The sequence below is a fragment of the Lynx rufus genome, unplaced genomic scaffold (genome assembly GCF_022079265.1).
Source record: "Lynx rufus isolate CCGP_SWC_20201006 ecotype Redwood Valley unplaced genomic scaffold, mLynRuf1.p SCAF_1, whole genome shotgun sequence".
NCBI classification, from domain to species: Eukaryota; Metazoa; Chordata; class Mammalia; order Carnivora; family Felidae; genus Lynx; species Lynx rufus.
Window position 1 is genome coordinate 178,399,742 of NW_025814823.1, and position 23,429 is coordinate 178,423,170.

The window sequence follows — 23,429 nt, forward strand, 5'->3', positions numbered from 1 at the left end:
AAGGAAGAACACAGAAGTGTATCAGGAAAGCATCCATTTTTAAAAACTGTCCATTTCTACTATAAATGAGATCAAGGGAAGATGGATATGACAGTTCATGTTTCTTCCAGAATCATAATCAAATCATGAGTTTATTACACACCTTTCAGCAGAAAAACTGTATTTCTATATACTAAGTATTAATTAAATTACTTCATAAATACCTGAGGGTTTTCAAGTATCCTTTTTACTCCCTTAATTAAATTACCAAGGTACTTGGCACGTTCAGGACTGCTAAATAAGGACCTTCTTGTAGAAGCAAACTGAACTAAACATGAAAGTGCCTAAAAATAGGAACAACAAAATTCATTTCAATTTTAAAAGTAACTATGGCCACATGTAAGGAGCACGAGTCTTTACATAAAAAATATTTTTTAATTTTTGTGATACAAAAGCATTATAGAATCTAGGAACCCTGAAAGCTACACATCATCAATCACCATCACTACCCATAACCCTTTAACTCCACCACTAAAATTTCTATTTGTGTGTGTTCTCTTTTAATATATTGTCATATATGTATGCCAGAGCAACTTGGACATACTCAAAAGGCTCCCAGTTGCTTCTTATGCCCACCTCTGTTCATGAACCAATAAAACAGGTGTTCTACCAAAATTAAAATATGGTTTTGTGGTAGAGTATGTTTAAGAAATACTGTACATTCTGTACTGTGGTATCCCGTAAGTGGGGGAACTTTACTTCAGTGTAACTTGGTGTAACTTTACTTAATCCAGCATATCCCAAATTTATTTGGTGATGGTACATCTTACCCATACCATCCATTAATATCTTGAGACACAATTTGGAGAATACTGCTGGAAATATCAGATATTCTACAAAAATTCCAAAAAAATATCAATTGTCTAGTTATCTTCCAAAAGTTAATATTTTACCAGAGGATTTTACTACTTGGGTTCTTAATTCTACTACTGAAAACCATTTTAAGCCTGTTTGATCATTAAGTGAGTGGCCCAAAACTGGCAACTTTTCAGGCCAAACGGCCCTCATAAGTTTTGTTTTGGTCCACATATGTTTGTTTGCCCACTTTATAAAACAAAAAAAAAAAAAAATAGAATTAGTGGCTAAATATTTAAATATTTCAATTAAGAGACTTTACATAATGTCTGGCTCTCCTAACAAAGGTGAGAACATGGACAAGAATCAGAGGACGGCCTTTTTAGATGTTCTCTAGTTGGCCACAGTCCTTACTGTTTTAAACAAATGAAAAACCAAAAACTCCTCAGGCAATTTTGATGTGTAGAAGGTTTGGGAACCACTAGTGTATCAAAAATATCCAGGGTGGGGCTCCTGGGTTGTTCAGTCAGTTGAGCATCCTACTCTTGTTTTCAGCTTAGGTCACGATCTCACAGTCGTGGGATCAGGCCCTGCGCTGGACTCCATGTTGGGCATGGAGCCTACTTAAGATTCTCTCCCTTCCTCTCTCTCTCTGCCTCTCTCTCTCTCTCTCTCTCTCTCTCTCAAAACAAAACAAAACAAAAAACAAAACAAAACAATACTCAGGGTCTGGGGGCCAAAAACACCTGGGTTTGAATCTCAGCTTCTTTATTTAGTTTGCTGCCCTAAAGAAATTCCTTTAAGCCAGTATGGGTCTGTTTCCTTGTCAACATTGTGAGGATAATAACACTTACCCTGCAGGGCCGCTCTGAGGATGAGGTGAGATAAGCACCTTATAGTAGGTCATGCCCAATAAATGCTAGTTACTTTCTCTTAAAGCAGTTGTTCCCCACTTAATTTTTTAAGCACCAGTAGCTTGTTTGTTTTATTCCAAAACATAATTATACATGAAACCATGGTTTTTAAACAACTAAAAACAAAACTATTCTGGTTAAAAGACAGAAGCCTGAAACTCTGTGGCACCATCTGGAAACATGAGTGTCCGGTGGAACCCAGTTTAAAAACCACAATCTTTAAACTCTAGATGGGAGAGCAGACAAGTTTAAAAAAAAAAAAAAAAAAAAGAGGCAGAGTATTTTTGTAAGTCTATTCCTCCCTTCTAGGCAATAACAGATTTAAACAAATACACCACTTATTTGTACTTTAAGTCTGTAGTATCTTTATTCATGAAATGGCAATTTCAGAATCCCCCAACTTTACATCTATAAGCTTAGATATTAAACTGACAACTTTTTCCTTTTTTTTTTTTTTCAGTCTTGCCTGGTCTCTGTTGTAGATTCCACAAAGACAGGTTCACAGTCTCAAAGTTACTCTATAACCAAAGAGTTTTAAGATTTTTAAAGTACATGATAGAATTTAATTCAAAAAATAAATGAACTGCAGTGATGGACACAAAATCACATGAGCAGATCCCCTTTGTTTCTCACTCAGAGATAACTGATGGGGGCTTCCTGGCAAGCCCAGGGCATGGACGGTTGAAGAAGAGTTAGAGAGAGGGGAGGAATAGGGAAGGTAACAGATGGTATGGCCAACTACTGGACTGAGGCCCAGAAGAAGGGACGGGGACTGGGTAGAAAGTAAGGTACACTTAGAGGCTGACAGGTTTTCTTGGCTCTGGGCAGGAGCTAAATCAAGAGTCAGAGGTTCTGGGTTCACCCATCAAATGGAATGCACTGGTGACTTACACAGAATTGGACAAACAGCTTAAGTAATATAAATCCCAGGAGACGTAAGAATTTCTTGGGAGGTAAACCCAATCAAGAGTGTAAATTTTTACAACAAATATATACTACCATTCGATAAAGATCATAGATACTTTTTAATGAAATAATGAGTGAGTTTTACTTACTAATTGAGATAGTAGTGGTGGAAGTGAATGATACAAATTGAAGAAAAGATCCAATGTTTCTGGTTCCAGGAAAACTGAAAAAAAATTATTTTCTTATAGCGTTACTTCAATTCTTAACATAATCAGTAAGACTTTATCACACAAATGAGAACTCCAAGACCTCTGCATGTGGCCACTCTTTCCAGTTAGGCTTAATACCTTTTTAATTCCTTTTAATTCCTAGCTATTTTCCTTTGAAAGATGAAATAATACAGAGATAGAAACCAATTAGCTAAAATGCTGCTTATTTTTATGAAGCATCTACAGTTCTTACTGGGAGAATCTTCTCACTATTTTCATTTGTATTAAAGTAATATAAATGTTTAAAAATGCAAACAGTATCAAAAAGAATATTAAAAAGTGTATAATAAAAAACATCTATACCTTACCCCATTCCAAGTACCTTTCAACTCTTATCTACACTTACATACATACTTCCAAATAACATGCTATATGAATATTTATTTGTTTTACTTAAACTATCAAATAAATTCCTGTTACAACTGATGAGGCTTTAGCCCATACCACAATCTGTCCTCTCTCAACAACCATCCAGTATTATTAACTATTTGGGATTAAATCAATTCTAAGTGTTTACATTTATTATGGCTATATAATGTTAGCAACTGAGCCAAGGAGTACCCTATAATTATATTTCTAACACTCTCTGGATTTAATCATAGCATCTTTTCTGCGATTAGTTGTAGATCTGTCACTAATTCCTTCCAAATGCTCAACCGATTTGTAAAATGTTCTTTATGCTATTTTCCACATGATCAATAGCATCAAATAACCTATAATTTCCATTCCCACCCCTACCCTACCTCCTAAAGCCTTCAACTTGGGACTGGTTGTTTCTAAATTTGTTAAACAATTATCTTCTTTTTATGTCTGTTCATTGTCATCTTGTGTTAAAGCTCCTTTTTCACAAACCCCTTACCTTCCACATTCTTGGTTTGTATATCAAGTAACTTTCAGAGAGCATATACATAAGGGATAAATTCCAGGAGGATGTGCATGTCTGAAAATGTCTTAGTTCTACATTTCAGTCTAGTTTGAAAATTATTTCCCTTCAGAAGTCTGGGGAGATTACTCCATTGTCTTCTAGCTTCCAGTGCTAATAGTGAGGAGTCTATTATCATTCTTAACCCCAATCCTTTATTTTTCATCTCTGTTAGATTTTAGGATCTTTTTATCATCATTATTCCCATATGATTATAATTGTGAAGCTTAGCATTTATTTTTTTCATTCATGATGATAGGTACTTGATGGGACCTGTCAATCTGAAAATTTATGTCTCAGTGCTGAGAACTTTTTTTGATATTATCTGTTTGCAAATTTTCTTCTGGGTTTTTCCCCCCTATCCTCTTTCTTAAACTCCTAACAGATGCCAGATCTCCTAGTTTCATGCTCTAATATTCTTGTATTTTTCTTTTCTCGTATCAAATCTCTGTTTTCTTTTTTGCTCTACTTTCTGCGATATTTCCTTAACTTTACCTTCCAACTCTTTTACTAAATGTTTTATTTTGGCAGCTGTCTTTTATACTTGGGACATTTTCTGAACTTGCCTTTTTAAAACAATATCCTATTTTTGTTTCAGGGATGTGTTCCCTTTTCTTATCTCCCTGGGGATATTAACTATACTTTTCTGAAGTTCACTCTTACTCTTTACTTTGTTTCTACTAAACACTCCTTTTGAAAAAAATAACAAACACTTTTTGGGGTAATTATAGATGCATCTGCATTTGCAAGAAACAATACAGAGAGACTCCATGAGCACTTTATTCAGCTTCCTCCAAAGGCAAGTTCTTGCAAAACTACAGTACAGTATTACAACCAGGAAATCACATTGATACAATTCATCAATCTTATTCATATTTCCCATTTTTACATGTACTCATGTATGTATGTATGGGTGTGTGTGTGTGTGTGTGTGTGTGTGTAGTCTGTGCAATTTTATTACATTTGTTAGTTCATGTATTCACCATGATACCAAGGATACCAGGTCTCTTTTAAGTGTTTGTTTTGGTTAAAACAGTTCAAAACAGAACTTCCATATTAGAAGTTTTCACAAAATCTGTAGTGTTTCTCTACTGTATCTAAATCCCTGAATATCCAGTTTAATTTCTCAAGGAAAAAAGGTCTGCTCTTGGGAGATAAGAGGGAAGTGCACACGGGAAGAAAAGGGAAAAGGTGGTCACCTCATTGCACAGGTGGTAGAGAAGATCCTGGGGACTTTGTGCAGAATACATTTTTACCAAGCCCTTTCAGCCCTGTTCTTCACTTCTGACTTCAGGAATACCCTAGTGCCATCATCTTTCTACAATGTGTGAGGGCAGATCACCTTGCTTTTTCTTGGTATCCTTCTCTGTAAGAGAGGAAGCTGCAATTCTGCTCTGCTAAGTCAGTTACTCTAATTTCATTCTCTTCCTAACACTGAAAACTATGTTTTCTCTTGCCGAGTGTTATAGCCTTTCCCACTTTATCTGAACATTTCAAAACAGAACTCTTCATTTTCCTTCCCAAACCTGTTTCCCCCTAACTCTAGAACTACCTTTCCTATTTTCCAATATCAAAATATGGAAATTCCTTTAATATGAATTAGGGAAAACAGATTTCACTGCTGGGTATCAGCAGCTATCTTGTGTTACAAATCTTTCTGAATTTTTTGATTGTCTAACAAAAACTAGAGATAACTGCACATGTGGCAACTCTACTTCTTAATTCTGTGCCTTTTACTCTGCCATGCCTCACACTAAACTTTCTTCTTACTTGTTCTCCAGGTTGTTGGAATCTGCACTGTGCAAAGATCATCGGCAGATTCGTCTGCTGAACTGCCAATGAAGTCAAAGTTAAGGCAGTTGAGGACCAGTTTCAAGACCTGCATTACTAGATTTTGTTGACCTTGATCCTGAAGATTTAAAGGTTTGGCCAACACCTGAAAAAAGTTGAAAGTCAAGTAAAACATTAGGAAACACGTCAATAAACAAATTCTCAGTTCACTAATGTAAGTAACTCTTTAATGCCAAATTAGAATTAGGAAAAAAAGTTTGCAAAGTTATGTTGTTGTATATAGTAGAAAAAGTTGTAAAATCACTATCAACAAAAATCTACAATAGACTATTTTCAGGTTTTATGTTCTCAAATGAGAATAAGACTTTTACACTTAACTGCAAACTGTAGGTCATCTTCTAAAGTTATAAAAAGTAACTCGAGGACAAATACTTTACACAGCACAAATGTATAAATCTATGGGATTTATTAGCTCAAAGGTTGCTTAGAACAGCTGAAAATATACTATTCTTCAAGTGGGGGAACTTCACATATAAATGATCCACATTCAGCTAACAAAGGTTGTCAAGCTGTCTGAATGAAAGACACTCAACAAACTTCTGGAGAATAATCCTGACCATACCCCACTTCCTGAACCCCCAACCCCAAATATCCATTCTGACACAACCAGAATAGATATATCTACTAAAGACACACTGTGAAATATTTGTGGAGGAAATGATATGAAGGTTAGGATTCTGCTTAAAGAATAACACACAAAAAAGGAAAGTTGTTAGAAAAGTACAGAGATGAAACAAGACTAGTCATGAGTTGTTACTGCTTAATTGGTTGATTGGTCCAAGGGAGTTCATAATACTCTTCCACTTTCTTTTGTATATGTTAAAATTTTCCATACAAAAAGAAAAATTTAAAAATAATAGAAGGTCGGGGAGCCTGGATGGCTCAGTGGGTTGAGACTTCAGCTCAGGTCATGATCTCATGGTTTGTGAGTTCGAGCCCCACATTAGCTTGAGCTGTCAGTACACAGTCCCTTCAGCTCCTCTGTCCCCCTTGTTCTCTGCCCCTCCCCCACTCATGCTTTCTCTCTCAAAAATAAATAAACATTTTAAAAAATTTAATTGAAAAAATAATAAAGGGTCTTTCTGTCCGGCTAACTCCAGAAGTTATCATGTTACTATACCACAGAACTGAAATAATTAGCAACTGCTGCTAACTGGAACATACTTTGGGAAATGCTATACAACACCAATTAAAAAGCTTGAATAGCATGGTGGAATCCCTATATTATAAGCAAACACAATGTAATTATGAATTGTACTATCCCTAATGCTCGAACAGGGCACCAAGTAGCAAATGGAAAAAATATTATTTCCCAAAGAAATTATTAAAGTTAACTGTCTTAGCTCACCTATGAATAAATATCAATAGTTGATGAATTAGGAAAACTTACTCTCATTTCATTGTTCATCTGCATCCCATTAAAATACAAGCAACTAAAATAAACTAAGTCTCAATCAGCTTCTGCAATAAATACTCTATTAGTAGGAAGGCAATGAAACTACTACCTAAAGATGGGTTACTAAATTCCCTTTGGATTTTGTTTTATTGTATCCCTATTAAATAAAAGTGAATTTTTTGGAAACCTCTTACAAATCTGTAGAAATCTACTATACTGAAATTAAGATTGTTCACAGCAACTCTTCCAAAGACAGAATGGGGGTTGGGGAAGGGGGATTCATTTGAAATTCTTTTGGAACTTAAATCTCCTAAATACCCTAAGTAGGATATTGAATTATTGAATAACTTACCTCTTTTAAAAGAGAGCATGCTAGCACTAAAATGTCTTTGAGAGAAGTGTCACGAAATGAGGTAGCTATTTTTCTGTGTTTTGCTGAAGGTCTAGAATAATCAACCTAAAAAGATCAAGATGATTTAATCAGACTTACCAAACAGCAAAGCAAAACTTTACAAGAAAAGGAATGGAAATAATGATTAAAGAAGCATACAGAGTTAAAAGAGCTTTTAAGAACCTACTGAGATAAGTGCCTTGCCTAACGTTACTCAAAAAGTTCATGGCAGACCCACAGTTAGAACCCAAGTTTCTGGACTGTTTCAATTCCGTGCTCTTACTACAAACCCTACCAATCCCCAAATTAAAAACCAGAACTGACCATACTTTCAGAGGCAATATGAACACAGATTATTAAAAAATAGGTAGTGGGGCATCTGGGTGGCTCAGTCAGTTGAATGTCCAACTTCAGCTCAGGTCATGATCTCGTAGTTCATGGGTTCGAGCCCCTTGTCTGGGTCTGTGCTGACAGCTCAGAGTTTGGAGTCTGCTTCGGATTCTGTGTCTCCCTCTCTCTCTGCCCCTTCCCCACTCACGCTCGGTCTTGTCTCTCTCTCAAAAATAAAACATAAAAATTTTTTTAAATAACAGATACTATGACTATCAACTCCTGAACCATGTACCATTTCACAAGAGGCGAGTAACAACTTCCCTATTCCTCAGATTCCATATGTAAAATGACAAATCTCTAAAATAATCTTCAAATTCTAACTTTCTGTGATTCAGTTAACAATCATAGAAAAATTCTTCATACAAAAATAGTATTCCTCTTATACACTAGAAATGTCATTGGTTCATATACCCTTGGTGTTTTATAAAGAAACCAAGGCAGGGGTGCCTGGGTGGCTCAGTTAAGCATCTGACTTCCACTCTGGTCATGATCTCATGGTTTGTGAGTTAGACCCCACATCGGGCTCTGTGCTGACAACTCAGAGCCTGGAGCCTGCTTCCGATTCTGTATCTCCCTCTCTCTCTGCCCCTGCCCCACTCATACTCTGTCTCTCCTTAAAAAATAAATAAACATTAAAAAAATGTTAATAAAAAATAAATATATGGTCAAAACTATACTATTTAATGCCATTAAATCTTCCATTTATCAAGAGCAAACAGCAAACAAAGTTGAAGTCTGATACCCACGTGATCATTAACACCACGGGCTACAGTCACTATAGCATTCCTTTTGCTATGTGATAGAAGAAAATAAACCATTTTCTTTTACTAATGCTTATAGATTTAAAAAAAAGCAGTGATCTCAAAACTGATTATCTGATACTTGCTAAGCTCCATCATACAATTTAGGCTATACTTAAATGCCACATTTACTTACAGAAACATGAAACATAACAGAAGTACAAAATGATTCCAGAAAATAGCTACTGGAATCTGTAATCAATATACAAGATTCAAATTAGCATTTCCAGCATTATTCCCCTCTTTTCAATCAAATTTCCATCAGTTTGTCTCTCCTAAAATATTTCCCTCAATATAAAAAACCCTTTCGTTAATACAAATTAATAGTAGCATACAGTATTGTAATTTGTGAAGTCCTCTTCACATATTATTTCACTTAATTCTCAAAGTAACCTGTGAAATATGTATTATCCTCTGTTTACACATGAAAATTAAAGTTTATAGGCACATTGTCTTAGACCAACCTCTCATTACCACCGTATCTGTAACAGGAACAGAACGACCTTGGGTTTATAGAGCACTTGTATTTACCAGGCCGTAGAGCGAGAAGTTTATCTAATCTTAACAAGATCCATGGAAGGTGTCATTCTCACTTTCCAGATAGTGATATATATATGTAAGCTCAAAGATGTTCAGAAATTTGTCCAAAGTAGTAAGCAACAGAGCTAAAACACAAATCCAGTCTTATTTCAATTATCTTCAAGGCCTATAAGCTTATTTTATTTGGGTTAATCATGTAGATATCCATTTTTTTGAGAAGAGGGATTGTACATCTATTTTCTACCATCTATGCCTCTACAATGTAGGCAAAGGATATTTTACTTCTTGTTGAATAACCTCCAGGAACAGTAGGAACAGTAGACTGGCTTCTAAAAACACAAGACAGTATATAATCCTCTTTTAGGAAACCTCAAGTTTAGGTGTTTTTCTTTTAAAATTCCATCTTGTTATTAACACTATGAATTTACCTGGCTCACATTTAACAATGATAACATTGACTTAATTCATGCATCGCAGATCTCCCTGCTGCCTAATTCAGAAGTACTGTACCTACCAAATGCTCGCTGAAATGATAAATGCCATAAAATTAGGCTAAGTAAAATGTGTCCACAAAAGCCATATAACTTTCCACAATACAAAGCCCAAATCACACTTCAGACCTTGAAGCTTTTTTCAAAAGGCACTTGGTTCTATACAAGATAAGCTTGGAACATCTTGTGCCAGAAAGTAAGAAAATATTCAAAAATGGTGAGTAAATGTCATTAGACATAGAAGCTAGCTTGAAAGGGTTCCTCCTGGCCAAATCTGGCAAAATTTGAGCATCAAACTATAATGTTAGTAACAAATTATAACCTATTACATAAAATAGGAAACCAAGAATCCATACTGATATAAATAAGTGAATAAATTAAAAGTCTGGTGAGGAATGGGTATTTTCAGAGTCTTAAAATACTTATTATTTACAAAGAACAAAAATAAACCTACAATTGGAAAAGCCTAGTAGAAACCATCTTCATCAAGTAACCAAAGTAAACATCATTAGTAATGTAACAAATCAAATCATGTGCTTCCTGACTGGAGGCAATGAGAAGATCACACACTATCATTTCTGTGATATTCCTGACCAATGCGCATAATCTGAATCTAATAATAAAGAAACATCAGGCAATCCCAAATTGAGGGACATTTCACAAAACAACTGGTCTGTAATTTTCACAAGTGTCAACGTCATGAAAGTGAGGGAAAAAGTGAGGAATTTTTCCAGACTGATGAGGAACATGTCAAACAAATAAGGCGCACGATCCCAAACTGGTTCCTTTCTTGGACAAATGGTGAAACTCAAATAGAATACGAGGATGATAGTAATATGCCAGTGTTAGCTTTCTGATTTTCATGGTCTTATTATAATTACATAGGAGAATGTCCTTGTATTTAGGAAATACACTCAAATATTCACGGATCACGTTGGAAACTTAGTATCAAATGGCTGAGAAAAATTTTCTATGTATTATACTCACAATTCTTCCGTAAGTTTGAGATAATTAAAAAAAAAAAAAAAAACTTGGTTGCTCTTTGAATCACACTTTTATTAGAATTCTGTATCACCCAGACTTGTCTCAGTAATCATCTAAACACCGTAAACCCTTACTACGAGAGCAGTCTGTAGCCCTATCATGCTATGAAGTAGGAAATGAAAAAAAAAAATTCTGGTTTTAAGATTAGCAAAAAGCTGGGGCGCCTGGGTGGCGCAGTCGGTTAAGCGTCCGACTTCAGCCAGGTCACGATCTCGCGGTCCGTGAGTTCGAGCCCCGCGTCAGGCTCTGGGCTGATGGCTCGGAGCCTGGAGCCTGTTTCCGATTCTGTGTCTCCCTCTCTCTCTGCCCCTCCCCCGTTCATGCTCTGTCTCTCTCTGTCCCAAAAATAAATAAAAACGTTGAAAAAAAAAGATTAGCAAAAAGCTGATGGTTGTGTAAGCTACATGATGCGTACATGGGGTTGCTGTACTATTCTCTACATTCTTATGAGATAAAATATTCATACTATAATTATTTTTAAATGTATTTTTAAAAAAGAAAGCTACAGTTCTTTAGACATATTTATAGAGCCTAATAGGATTAGCCAAAGTCCTTGTCATAACATCTCTGTTAACACAATAACTCGTTCCAGGTACTATTGTTATCTGCCCTGGAGATACATACATAGCTACTGGCATACACTCGTTAAGGCCAGAAATCTTTACATACACTAGGGCAGAGGAGTCAAGGAGTAAGTTCTGTGATAAACAAAGAGAGCACTTTAAATTTAAGATATCCATCCAGTAAAGCTAGAAACACTTTCTAATTCTGGACTGAAGTTGAAAATAGTTATTTTGGGTGATTTTTTTTTTTTATGCACAGGAACTATACGAACACTCCAAAGAGAGTTGGCAAGTGGTCCTGGATATGTAAGCTTTTCCTATTTATACACATACACACACTCACACACACATGCATATACACAAACACAGACTGTTCAACATGACAACAGTTTTAAAATATAAATACTACCTTCATTCCCCCTTATTTTGACATTATCCCACAAAGAACCCAACTTCTGCTTTTGTTCTGTTTAGAACTAAGTACAAAAGTGAACAGAAACAGGTGACGATGTACTCAGCTGCTGAGCTCATAAAGGCACCGTTGGGGGGAGGCATAGCTTCCACAAACTCTCCTTGGTACAGGGTGAAAATCCATGCTAGCGGGTGGCAAAGTGCCAAGAGGCCTATTCTTTGAGGAGTCCTGCTGTGTACTCATTGTCAAGAATCAATTCACCAAACTATCTTTTATTTGTAAGCAAATAAGGGCCTGTTTCTCTTTATACAATTTATTTCTTATGGTTAGTATATTATTATATACAGAGGCTACAAGGACAATTCACCAACTGCCATGGAGCAAAGACCGTGTCTAATTCCCTTTTCTTTGCAGTACTTTACACTATGGCTGTTACTTTCAATAACAATAAAAATGTTCCAATACCCAATTATCCCACCAATAAAATAAATAAAAGAAAGACCATTATTCAGAGTTTTATGCCACACAAACATTTTATATGAAAGCACCAGCATTACTTAGCAAATTTCATGTCACTATTAGATGGAAGGCTTACCAGGTTCATTTCCTGAGTCAGCTCTGAAAGGATAATTACTCCTATTATGCAGTGCTCCACAGTACCCTATGGAGAAAAATAACCAAGTGTACCCTAAGTAACTGTAAACAAATAATTAAACACTGAAATATCACATTTTCTTAATAATATATCTATTGAAATATGTAGAAAAATTGCTATGAGGTTCACAAAAATAATTTCAGGTTCATTTTTTCAAGGATAAATTTAGGTATACAGAGTTGATTAAGGAAGAATGTTCACCCACCTTAGAACTGTACAATACTCAACAAAATGTTTTCAGCACCTAGGACTTATATTAAACTAAACCTTAAAATACAAGACTTTAGCTTAATACTTTCCATAAGACTGTGAATGAGCATGAACAAAAAATGTTTTTTAGTTCTATAAATTTGCTTAAAGGCTACTGAGATAGCTGCACTCAATATATAATTAATAAATAGCTTAGGAATTAATTTAAATCCCTCAATCTAATATCAGATAAGATCACTTAGGCCCTTTTCATATTATTTAACAGTGCATGTGTATGCATTTATTATGATATCTATAATGAAGGCATCTAAAGTGCCCAATGCACTGGGGTAAATACATGACTATCAATATGGAATACAGTTTCATAGCCTCTATAAAGGTTTTAATTTAATCAGCTTCCGTTTTAAGCTCAAAAACTTCCTTCAAATCAAAATTCAGATTCTACATGCACCATTACTAACAAATCACCTTATTGTAAAATCACACGAGAAGCATAAACGTAAAAAGTGTAACATAGGGTAATCATAAAAAAGCATTACCACAGATGACAAATTTTTCAAGTCTTAGTTTTATAGTTGGCCATTCCTTCTATTTATTATCTCAGGATAAAAAAACAAAAGAAACATCCCATAATTGTTGCATTTTAATTCTTTACGGTCCTTCACGACAATCTGCACCTTTTGAACTGAATCACAGATTTCCTGTCAGCGAATCATCCATCTTCTGTGTACACCAGGTCAACGCTCCTCAAAGTGCTGCTCCCTGACCACCAGCTGGTTGTCTGCAAATTCCATTCTAATCCGAGAATGGCTAGGTACTGGTTCATGACCAGATAAAAGAGTTTGCACAAGAATATAAAACAGCTAAGTACCTAATAAGTACACTGCTTAGTTTAGTTGGCATATTTTTCATAGCAAGTCTTTCTCAGTGAAGGAGGTATCATGTTGATTTACATTCCGCTCCTTATCTTGTGAATCAGCAGTGTGAACAGACTGCCACAGAGGACAGTAGGCTCTCCTGGGTATGTATATAGAAAGGAAGGCCATAAATGTTTGCAATGTGGCAGCAATAAGGCCGCAATAACAGAAAGAAGATGTACAAAACTTGAGGCCATTAAAGATTTAGCAAATTTAAAATAATTTTTAGTACAAAATTCACAGAAGCTGTTAATACCCAAAGGAACCATGTGGTACTATATTTGAGTAATTAAACATTAAAGTCAATTGCCTTTCTCATGACTCAAGGTTAGGTTAAGTCCTACCCAGAAAGCAAGTGCTTTTTTTTTTTTTTTTTTTGTGATACTTTAATAAACTTGAAAGACAAAACATTTTGTTTCTTCTGGTTTTCCAAAATTGACAAAAGCACACTAAAGCTCAACTTAAGTTCAAGTTACCAGCCACTGGAAAGAGGGTTCGAGAAATGTTAGCCAACAAGGATGACTTCATTCTATTCAGTTTTCAGCCTTAATTTTTACATATAAAAAAAAAAACAGTAACTCAGAAGTCTTTTCTTCTCTGTGTCAATGATTCTTGATAGCTGTGTGTGATCTTAGTAAATGACAAGAGAGAGCTGCTATTTTGTTAGTCAAAATTACGAGCACAACTCAACACTGAGAAACTCATTTGTCCCTGAATAAACTCTCTCTCTGCCCCAGGGCTGCTCTCCGCAGGGCTAAAAGTACATTTATTTCTCTGAAGGTTTAGATGATCAAATATTTGCTAACCAGGGTTTTTAAACAATACGAATAAAAGAGAAGCAGCAGAGTCTAGTGTTTCATATTCTGAGGTTTCTAGAACTGCACTATATGGTAGAGTTACAGCTTACGCAGGGATATACTGCGTAAGAAGTAAAATCTCAGAAAGCCCAAATTGCCCCTAATTGCCAATAAACCAATACTGAACCATCTCTCAATCCAAACCGCCAGTTTTTCCTCAAGAACTGTAACAGATCACTGCTTCTGCAGCAGAGCAGCAGCTAAAGTACATTTCTCGCAATTAGGGATACCGTTTGGATGAAAAAATACGTATCTTTAAATATCTGAATCATCCTGAGCAAGGCAGGACGGTCATCCTAAGAGGTATGCGGAGACTGGAAAGAGCAGATTTATATTTCCCCTATCACACCTCAGGACATGTGATACTCTGTGGAAAGGCAAGTGGAATCACCAGCACAATTTAGATTAGTGTCCTCTGGCTTATTTTTATTTTTATTTTTTGCAGTCCAAGTATCTGAATTCGCGTAAGTTAAATGTGCCTATAACTTGAATCATTTAAGCTAAAAATATTCTTGAGAAACTAATATAGCCAATGTGGTATGATGTAAACGTTAAATATATCTCTTAAGTCAGAAAACTTGTTAAAGCGCTAGCTCTATGCTTTACTAGGTCACTGTGCAACCTTATGCAATTTACTTAACTTTCCTAAGCTTCAGTTTTCTCACTGCAAATGAAACCCACTTCACAGAGATGTAATGAGCATTACATCATGTAATACATAAAAAATATTATGTTTCATGTATATGTAGCACACAGACTATCATGTTAGAAATGACAGAACATGTCTTTTTGAAATTTTCTAACTTCTGTGTATTTTCTAATTTTCTGATGGTTTCTAATATAATTTGCATTCTTCTGGTTTGGAAATTTTATAATGGCATGATCCTCATTTACTGGCAATAAAAAAATAAAGGGCCCAGAGGATAAGCAATAAATCATAATTAATATGGTACTGGTAGCCACAGAACAAACCATACAGCTTTAAGAAAAGAAGTTTTCTAAACCAAAAAAGCAACTTGCAATGTTCTAATAATATAATTAGGCCTTCTTACCTGAAGGAATTTCTTCACATCAGCAATAATTTCTCTGAAGACAAACTGGTCTTTCTGAACCTCAAACCATCCCAATTTGGTGATTTTAGCAATGACTTGAATTAGAGCTTGGATAACAAAGGGCACCAGCTTGGGTTGTGATGCCACATAATTAAGAATGTAGTTTCCTGTAAGAAAATATTCTGTGATCGTTTGGACTTCTCAGTAACATAATATGAATCATGTGAAGAAAAACAGCTGGTTTTTGACAAAAAGCCAATCCCTTTCTCCAAGATACATTCTTATTTATACACTTATTTCTGCTATAATGCTGACAGTGAAAAAAGGATTTTTGCTCCAATTCGGTTTATGTATTAGGGGATAATTTGAGTATAATGAGAATGTCACTTTTGTTTTTACATGCTTTCAGGTAGAAAAAACTGCCAGGTGAATATGAAAATGGCAACCAGGCCTAATGAAGCAAACCACACGAACTGCACACTTCAAACATCTAGTAGCTAGGTCAGCTCACCTCATGTGTTATCAGCCTCATGCATCCTTCTCTGCTTTGATACTTTTCCATCTTATTTCAGATCACCTTCCTTCCCTACTTCATTATTGCTCACAACCCTTCTGAAGTCCCTATCCACAAACAAGATTCAGGTCTTCAAGATAAAATGCTTGTTTATTATACTATTTAAGTATTTCTCAACCATTTAACATGTATAAAACTCTACTACCCTTTTATTAGATTTCTTTTCTTTTAACGTGTCACTGACAAAGTGCTTGAGTTTTATTTCCATATCCCACTTCTCTCATGAGCTCTGTGGCTTTATTGCATGATGATGGCATAGAATGTATGGCTAAGATGATGGCTAAGAATGCATATGTCTTGCTATAGAAAAACTGTATGCTATCCTGTTTATGTGGCATAAAAAAATACGAATAGTATGGTATGATAAAATCAGTATGTAAGTTAAGGGAAGTATGAATAGAATAGTGAATTAATGCTTGGAACAAAGTTAATATATCAAAATCACTAGAAGTGGGTAGCAAAGTCAGCTCTGAGCTTCCTAGTGGATTGAGCAGTTGGGCTTAGGTAACAAATATACTAAAAGTCTAACAGAAAAACACAAGAAAAAAATGTTTTAAAAACAAAAGATTCCATTTCTACTTTGGCCTCAAAGGCCAGCAGGCCACTGGAGAAAAGAGTGATGAAAAGGTAAATACCCCAATATTTAACTAAAAATAGCTTTAATGGAAACAACTTCAAAATCTAAGAACACTTTCAATAGTTATTCTTGACAGCTGTAGTGAGATTCTTGACACTAAAAAAAAAAATTCTCATGACTACCATATTTCAACCTTAATTTTTATTAACATCAAGATTATATAATTATACAAATAAAAAAATTAGACATTATTTTTTTAAAAGCACAGATTTTCCTAGAATTTTCAGATCCTAGAATTTTCTTTGTTTTTTACTTTGTTATGTTTTGTTTTGTTTTTTTGGAGAGGGCATATGTGTGTGTGAGCTAGGGACAGAGGGGAAGAGAGAATCATTTTTTTTTTTTTTTTAGTGCTTATTTATTGAGAAAGAGAGAGAAAGAGAGAGAGAGAGAAAGAGAGAGAGACAGAGAGAGAGAGAGTGAGTGTGTAAGCAGGAGAGGGGCAGAGAGAGAGGGAGACACAGAATCCGAAGCAGGCTCCAAGTTGTCAGCACAGAGCCTGATGCGAGGCTCAAACTCACGACCCACGAGATCATGACCTGAGCCGAAGACAGACACTTAACTGAGCCACCTGAGTGCCTCCAGATTTTCCCAGAATTAAGATAAATCGGGAAAAGGTTTTTCCTACGGATTCAAGTAATATAGATATCCTAAGCTTCATTACTTGAAATATTTATTTCAATAATGAAGCTTAAGAAGATGATGCTGCTTCCAGAATATTAAAAACTAATCTGGTTTATTCAGTTCCAATTATTTTTATTATCTTGAAAATGTTTAACCTGGAGGGGATGTAAGGAATCCATATGTGGCTAATGGCAACCACTAGAAAGATAATCTCAAAATAATAGAACAACCAAATAGGAGACAAACCACCTTCCACATTTTAGTTATGCACCAATAAACACACCTTCCCAGAACTCCCAAGTAAAGGCACTGGCTAACATGTTTATTATCTAAGACAGAAAAAAATGTAATAGACCACATTTTTGTTATTTTAGCTGAATGCTTTACAAATATCCGCATGTTATGCTTTTTACATAACCTTTAACAGTGCTCCAGTTTCGTAAGTGTCGACGGTAACAACCAAGTAAAACAACACCAATCTCATCATCACCAGCCCCAGATTAACAGGGAAAAGCCATACCAAGAAGAACATGAAATCTTCAAGAAGATACCCAGGAGAATGAAATAAAACAGCTAAAAAAACCTCCCAGACAAAAGTTAATAGAGAGTTGGAAAGCTCTCTACTGGAGGCTCTTTGAGTGTCAAATACTGTGTAACAGCACCATTTAGCAATTTTGATGCATGTCAGAGGGCTTCCCGGCAAACTCCTTATGTGGCTCTCATAGCAATGTGAAGATACTGCTATTATGCTATTATTACTATTATCTTGTTTCTTAGGTAAAAGATATGAAGGTCAGAGAGGTGAAATAACTTGTCACAGTGGCCAAACTGGGACTAAGTCAGGCTGTTTGGGTTTAAGTTTTTGTGTGTTTATTGCTTCCAAATACTGACCAAACCATATATATTACTAGTAATGAGTAACTCAAAACTGTAAGTCCAAACTTGCCAACAGTCTTTGGAGTTTATTATCATTAGACTGATGTTTTTGGTATTACACATTATGGGAATTTAATATGAAATACTACTTTTTGACTGCCTAGATGAACTCAGGTAAAAAAGAAAATGCCACAAAGTCTATCAAAAAGCATATAAAAAGAATCTAAAGGAAAAGGGGAAAGATTTGATCTCTCCTTTGGTCCCTAAGGCTAGCATCGTATTTTAGAAAAAAGTAAAAAGAGAGGGTAAATACCTCAATATTTAACCAAAAAATTCTTGATGAAAATAACTCCCAATTCTAAGAACACAAAAATCTATAAGCTGTGCCTAGAGAGTCAGCTAAGGAAATATTTGGAGAGAGAGACTACATGACACAAAAAGAAACTACCGTAAGATCAAGATAAAACTTATGAGGTGAAGATGTGGAAAAACTGGAGCCTTCACACACCACTGATGAGAATGCAAAATGGTACGGGCACTTTGGAACACAGTTTAACAATTTCTTTAAAAGTGAAGCATGGGGCGCCTGGGTGGCTCAGTTGGTTAAGCACGTGACTCCTGACTTCGGCTCAGGTCATGATCTCAACAGTTTGTGGTTTCAAGTCCTATGTTGGGCTCTGTGCTGACAACGCAGAACCTGCTTGAGATTCTCTCTCTCTCTCTCTCTCTGCCTCTCCCCCACTGGCACATGTGCACGCACCCTCCTCTCTCTAAAAATAAATAAGCTTCAAAAAAAAAGGGTAAGCATAAACTGGAGCTCATGGTTGGCTCAGTAGGTTGAGCATCCGACTTTGGCTCAGGTGATGATCTCACAGTTCGTGAGTCTGAGCCCCCATCCGGCCCACTGGTATCCATGCAGAGCCGGCTCCGGATCCTCTGTCCCCCTCTCTCTCTGCTTTTCTCCTGCTCACACTCTCTCTCTCAAAAATAAATGAACATTAAAAAAAAAAAGAAAAGAAAAGTTAAGCATAAACTATGATGCCTGGTAGCTCAGTCAGTTGAGGGTCTGACTCCTGATTTCGGCTCAGGTCATGATCTCGCAGTCATGGGATTGAGCCCCGCATTAGGCTCCACACTGAGCATGGAGTCTGCTTGGGATTCTCTCTCTCTCCCTCTGCTCCTCTCCCCTACTTGCATGTGTACTCTCTCTCTCTCTCTCTCTCTCTCTCCAAAAATAAAATAATTTTTTTAATTAAAAAACAAAAGTTAAGCATAAACTTACTTATGACCCAGCAATTCCATTCCTAAGTATCTACTCAAAAGAAAGGAAAACATATGTCCACACAAAGATTTGTATGTCAATGTTTACAACAGCATTATTCATTGTAGCCAAAAAGCAGAAACAACCCCAATGTCCATCAAGTAGTGAATGGGCAACAAAAGTTCAAATATTCATGCAATGGAATACTACCCTACAATAAAAAGGAAAAAAAAATATTGATATATGCTACAACATGGGTAAATCTCAAAAACATTTTGCTAAGTGAAAGAAGTCAGATGCATATGGTATGATTTTATTTACATGAAATGTCCACAAAAGGTGAATCTATAGAGGCAGAAATCATCTTAGTGGTTCGGGGTATAAGAGCAAGACTAAACGAGCATCAGGGATGTCTTGGGGATGACAGAAATGTTCCAATACTGAGCTGTGATGATGTTCACACAACACTATAAATTTACTAAAAATCATTCATTATACACTTAGAACAAGTGAACTTTATGATATATAAATTACAACTCAATAAAGCTGTTTGAAAGGAAGGAAGGAAAGAAGGAAGAAGAGAGGACTATTTCATATAGGTAATTAAACTTAAGCTACACTTTAATTTGAACAGAAGATGAAAAGGACCACTTCCAGACTAGAGAAACAACATAAGAAAGGCACAAAAGCAAAGATCACATGGCACAAGGTGAAGACCTTCTGGCACAACTATCAGGCTAGTACCAATGAAGACACATGGCTACGAGAATCGTCCATTAATTAAAAGCTCATAAAGGGACTTCAGTACTAAGCTGTGGAAATGGTATTTAACTGATAGTTAAAAATAGTGTGATGAATACAGAGAACTGGCAACAGAGTTAATGTTGGAAAGTAATGAGATATATAGTCTAGGACCATATCATAAAAAACAGCATTTTTGAGATGATGTAAAGGCAATGTCACTGTTGAGGCAATTCTTCACATTTTCCGCTTTAACTGCACGCCAATTATTCTACTGACACATGTCAGACACGTCATGTCAAACATTCTAATCAACGTGCAGAAATAAGAGCAGTAAGTCAAACCAATGGAACTCATAAAGGGAACACATCATTTGTTGTTTGTGCTGTAAGTTTCTACTTTTCTCTTTTTTCCAAATTTCTTTTAATGAGTATTCCTCTTTTTAGTTATTTATTTTAAATACTTATAAAAAATATAAGTCAAATAGACAATCTGGCAATAGGCCTGTAGCTGTTAAATAAATTGAATCAGTGAATTATTCTGCATCAGGCCCTAATGGGTTCACTGGTGGATTCTACCAAACATTTAAGAAAGAAATTGTATCAATTATCTTCAATCTCTTCCAGAAGACAGAAGCAAGAGAATTCCTCCTAACTCATTCTATGAGGCCAGCACTACCCTAATAACAAAACCAGACAAAGATGTTATAAATTAGAGACCAATATCTCTCATCAACATAAAGAAAAATCCTCAACAAAATTATTAGCAAATCGAATCTAACAATGCATAAAAAGAATTATGAACCACAACCAAGTGGGATTTCTCCCAGGTTATGCAAGTCTGGTTCAACATTTGAAAAATCAATTAACATAATCAAGAGAGTAAAGAAGAAAAATCACATGATCATATTATTAGATGTACAAAAAGCATTTAACAAAATCCAACAGCCATTTATAACAAAAACTCTCAGCATACTAGGAACTGAGGGGAACTTTCTCAACTTGAAAAAGAACATACAAAAAAAACCTGAAGCTGACAGATAAATCAAAGAAGAATAAATGGAGAGAGATTCCACGTTCATGGGTAAGAAGGCTCAATATTGTCAAACTCTGAGTTCTTCCCAAACTGATCTGTAGATTGAATGCAATCCAAATCAAAATCCCAACAAATTATTTTGTGGGTATTTATAAAACTGATTTTAAAGTTTACACAGGGAGGCAAACAACCTAGAATAGCCACCACGATACTGAGGAAGAACAAAGTTGGCGATCTGACACTACCCAACTTCAAGATTTATTATAAAACTACAGCAATCAAGACAGCGTGGTACTGGTGAAAGAAAAGCTCAAGAGAACAGAATAGAGAGCCCAGAAAGAGACACACGTGAATACAGTCAATAAATCTTTGACAAAGGAACAGAGGCAAAATAATGGAGTGAAAACAGCCTTTTCAACAAATGGTGCCAAAACAACTGGACATCCACATGCAAAAACATGAATCTAGACACACACTTTACACTCTTCACAAAAATCAACTCGAATGGATCACAGCCCTAAATGTAAAGTGTAAAACTATAAAAAAAAACTCTTTGAGGACAACATAGGAAAAAAACCTACATCATCTTGGGTTTGCAACGACTTTTTACACCTAACAATAAAGGCATAGTTTGTGATAAGCTGGACGCAGTTAAAATTTAAAACTTCTGCTCTGTGAGAGACAACGTGAAGAGAGTGAGAAGGCAAGCCACAGACTGGAAGAAAATCTTTGCAAGAGACTTAACTGATAAAGGACTGCTATCTAAATTTACAGAAACTCTTCAAACTCAACAATAAGAAAACAACCTGATTTCAAAATGAGCAGAAGACTTAGACACCTCATCAAAAAAATAGACAGATGGTAAATAAACCTATGAAAAGATGTTCAATCATATGTCATCAGGGGACTGCAAATTAAAACACACCTACTAGAACAGCCCAAATCTCAAACACTTAAAACATCAAATGTTGGCGGGAAAGTGGAGCAACAGGAACTCTCATTCACTGCAGGTGAGAATGCAAAATGGTACAGCCACTTTGGAAGACAGTATGACGATTCTTTACAAAATTAAACATACTGTTACCATACAATCTAGCGATCACTCTCCTTAGCATTTACCCAAATGAGCTGAAAACCTATGTCCACACAAAAACCTGCTTTAAGCTTTGTTCTTAATTGCCAAAACTTGGAAGCAATCAAGATGTTCATCAGCAGGTGAATGAATAAATTGTAGTACATCCAGACAATGGCATATCATTTAGTGCTAACAAGAAATGAGCTACCAAGACATGAAAAGACATGGGAGAATGTTAAGTGCATATTACTAAGTAAAAGAAGCCAATCTGAAAAGGCTACATTGTATGATTCCAACTACGTGACATTCTGGAAAAGGCAAAACTATGAAAACAGTAAAAAGATCAGTGGTGATCAGGAGTTAGAAGAGGGGAGGAACACGGAGGATTTTTGGGGGGCAGTGAAACTATTCTGTAGAATGGGGGAATATGTCATTATACATTTATGCAAACCCACAGAATGCACAACACCAGGAGTGAATCCTAACATAAACTATGGTCTTTGGGTAATGATCATGTGTCAGTGCAGTTTCATCAATAACTAATGCACCTCTGGTGCAAGACGCTAAGACTGGAAGAGGCTATACATGTGTGCGGAACAGAGGACAGGAGAACTCTAATTTTTGCTCAGTTTTGTTGTAAACCTAAAACTGTTCTAAAAAAAATAAAATTTATTTAAAATGTGTGGGTGTGTGTATACAATAAGTCAGATAGAGGTGCCTGGGGGTGTCAGTTGGTTAAGCATCCAGCTCTTGATCTTGGCTCAGGTCATGATCTCACAGTCTGTGGGGTGGAGCCCCATGTAGGGCTCTGCACTACAGTACAGCGTGGAGCCCGCTTGGCATTCTTTCTCTCTCCCGCTCTCTCTGCCCCTCCCCCCTCACGCACACACATGCACACACACGTGTGAAAAAATGAGGATAACCATAGTGCCCATTCCATAAGACTGGTGGATAAAATGAGATAATACAAATCTTATCAAAGAGTACACACAATAAAACGCTTGTTATGATTTATTATTAAACTAAGCAAATGCTTTTTTGATTACACATTGTTTTATAATACATCATTGTGCACCACTAGATGGATAAAGGAGACTTGACAACTCATCTTTAAAATAACAGAATTTTAAATAACTTGCATGCCTATTAACAGTTTAACATATTGAAAAGGAAAACATTATTTTAACGTGTA

General features: G+C 35.9%; 1 protein-coding gene across 1 annotated transcript in view; it reads right to left on the reverse strand.

Moving 5' to 3' along the window:
- RANBP17 (RAN binding protein 17) overlaps positions 1-23,429 on the reverse strand; it is a 322,388-nt gene that overhangs the window by 294,456 nt on the left and 4,503 nt on the right. The window contains exons 4-9 of the mRNA XM_047076735.1: positions 15,418-15,584; positions 12,322-12,387; positions 7,445-7,549; positions 5,616-5,781; positions 2,804-2,877; positions 204-323 (exon numbers count right to left, since the gene is read on the reverse strand). Of these exons, the coding sequence (XP_046932691.1) occupies positions 204-323; positions 2,804-2,877; positions 5,616-5,781; positions 7,445-7,549; positions 12,322-12,387; positions 15,418-15,584 (698 nt within the window). The remainder of the gene's footprint in view (positions 1-203; positions 324-2,803; positions 2,878-5,615; positions 5,782-7,444; positions 7,550-12,321; positions 12,388-15,417; positions 15,585-23,429) is intronic.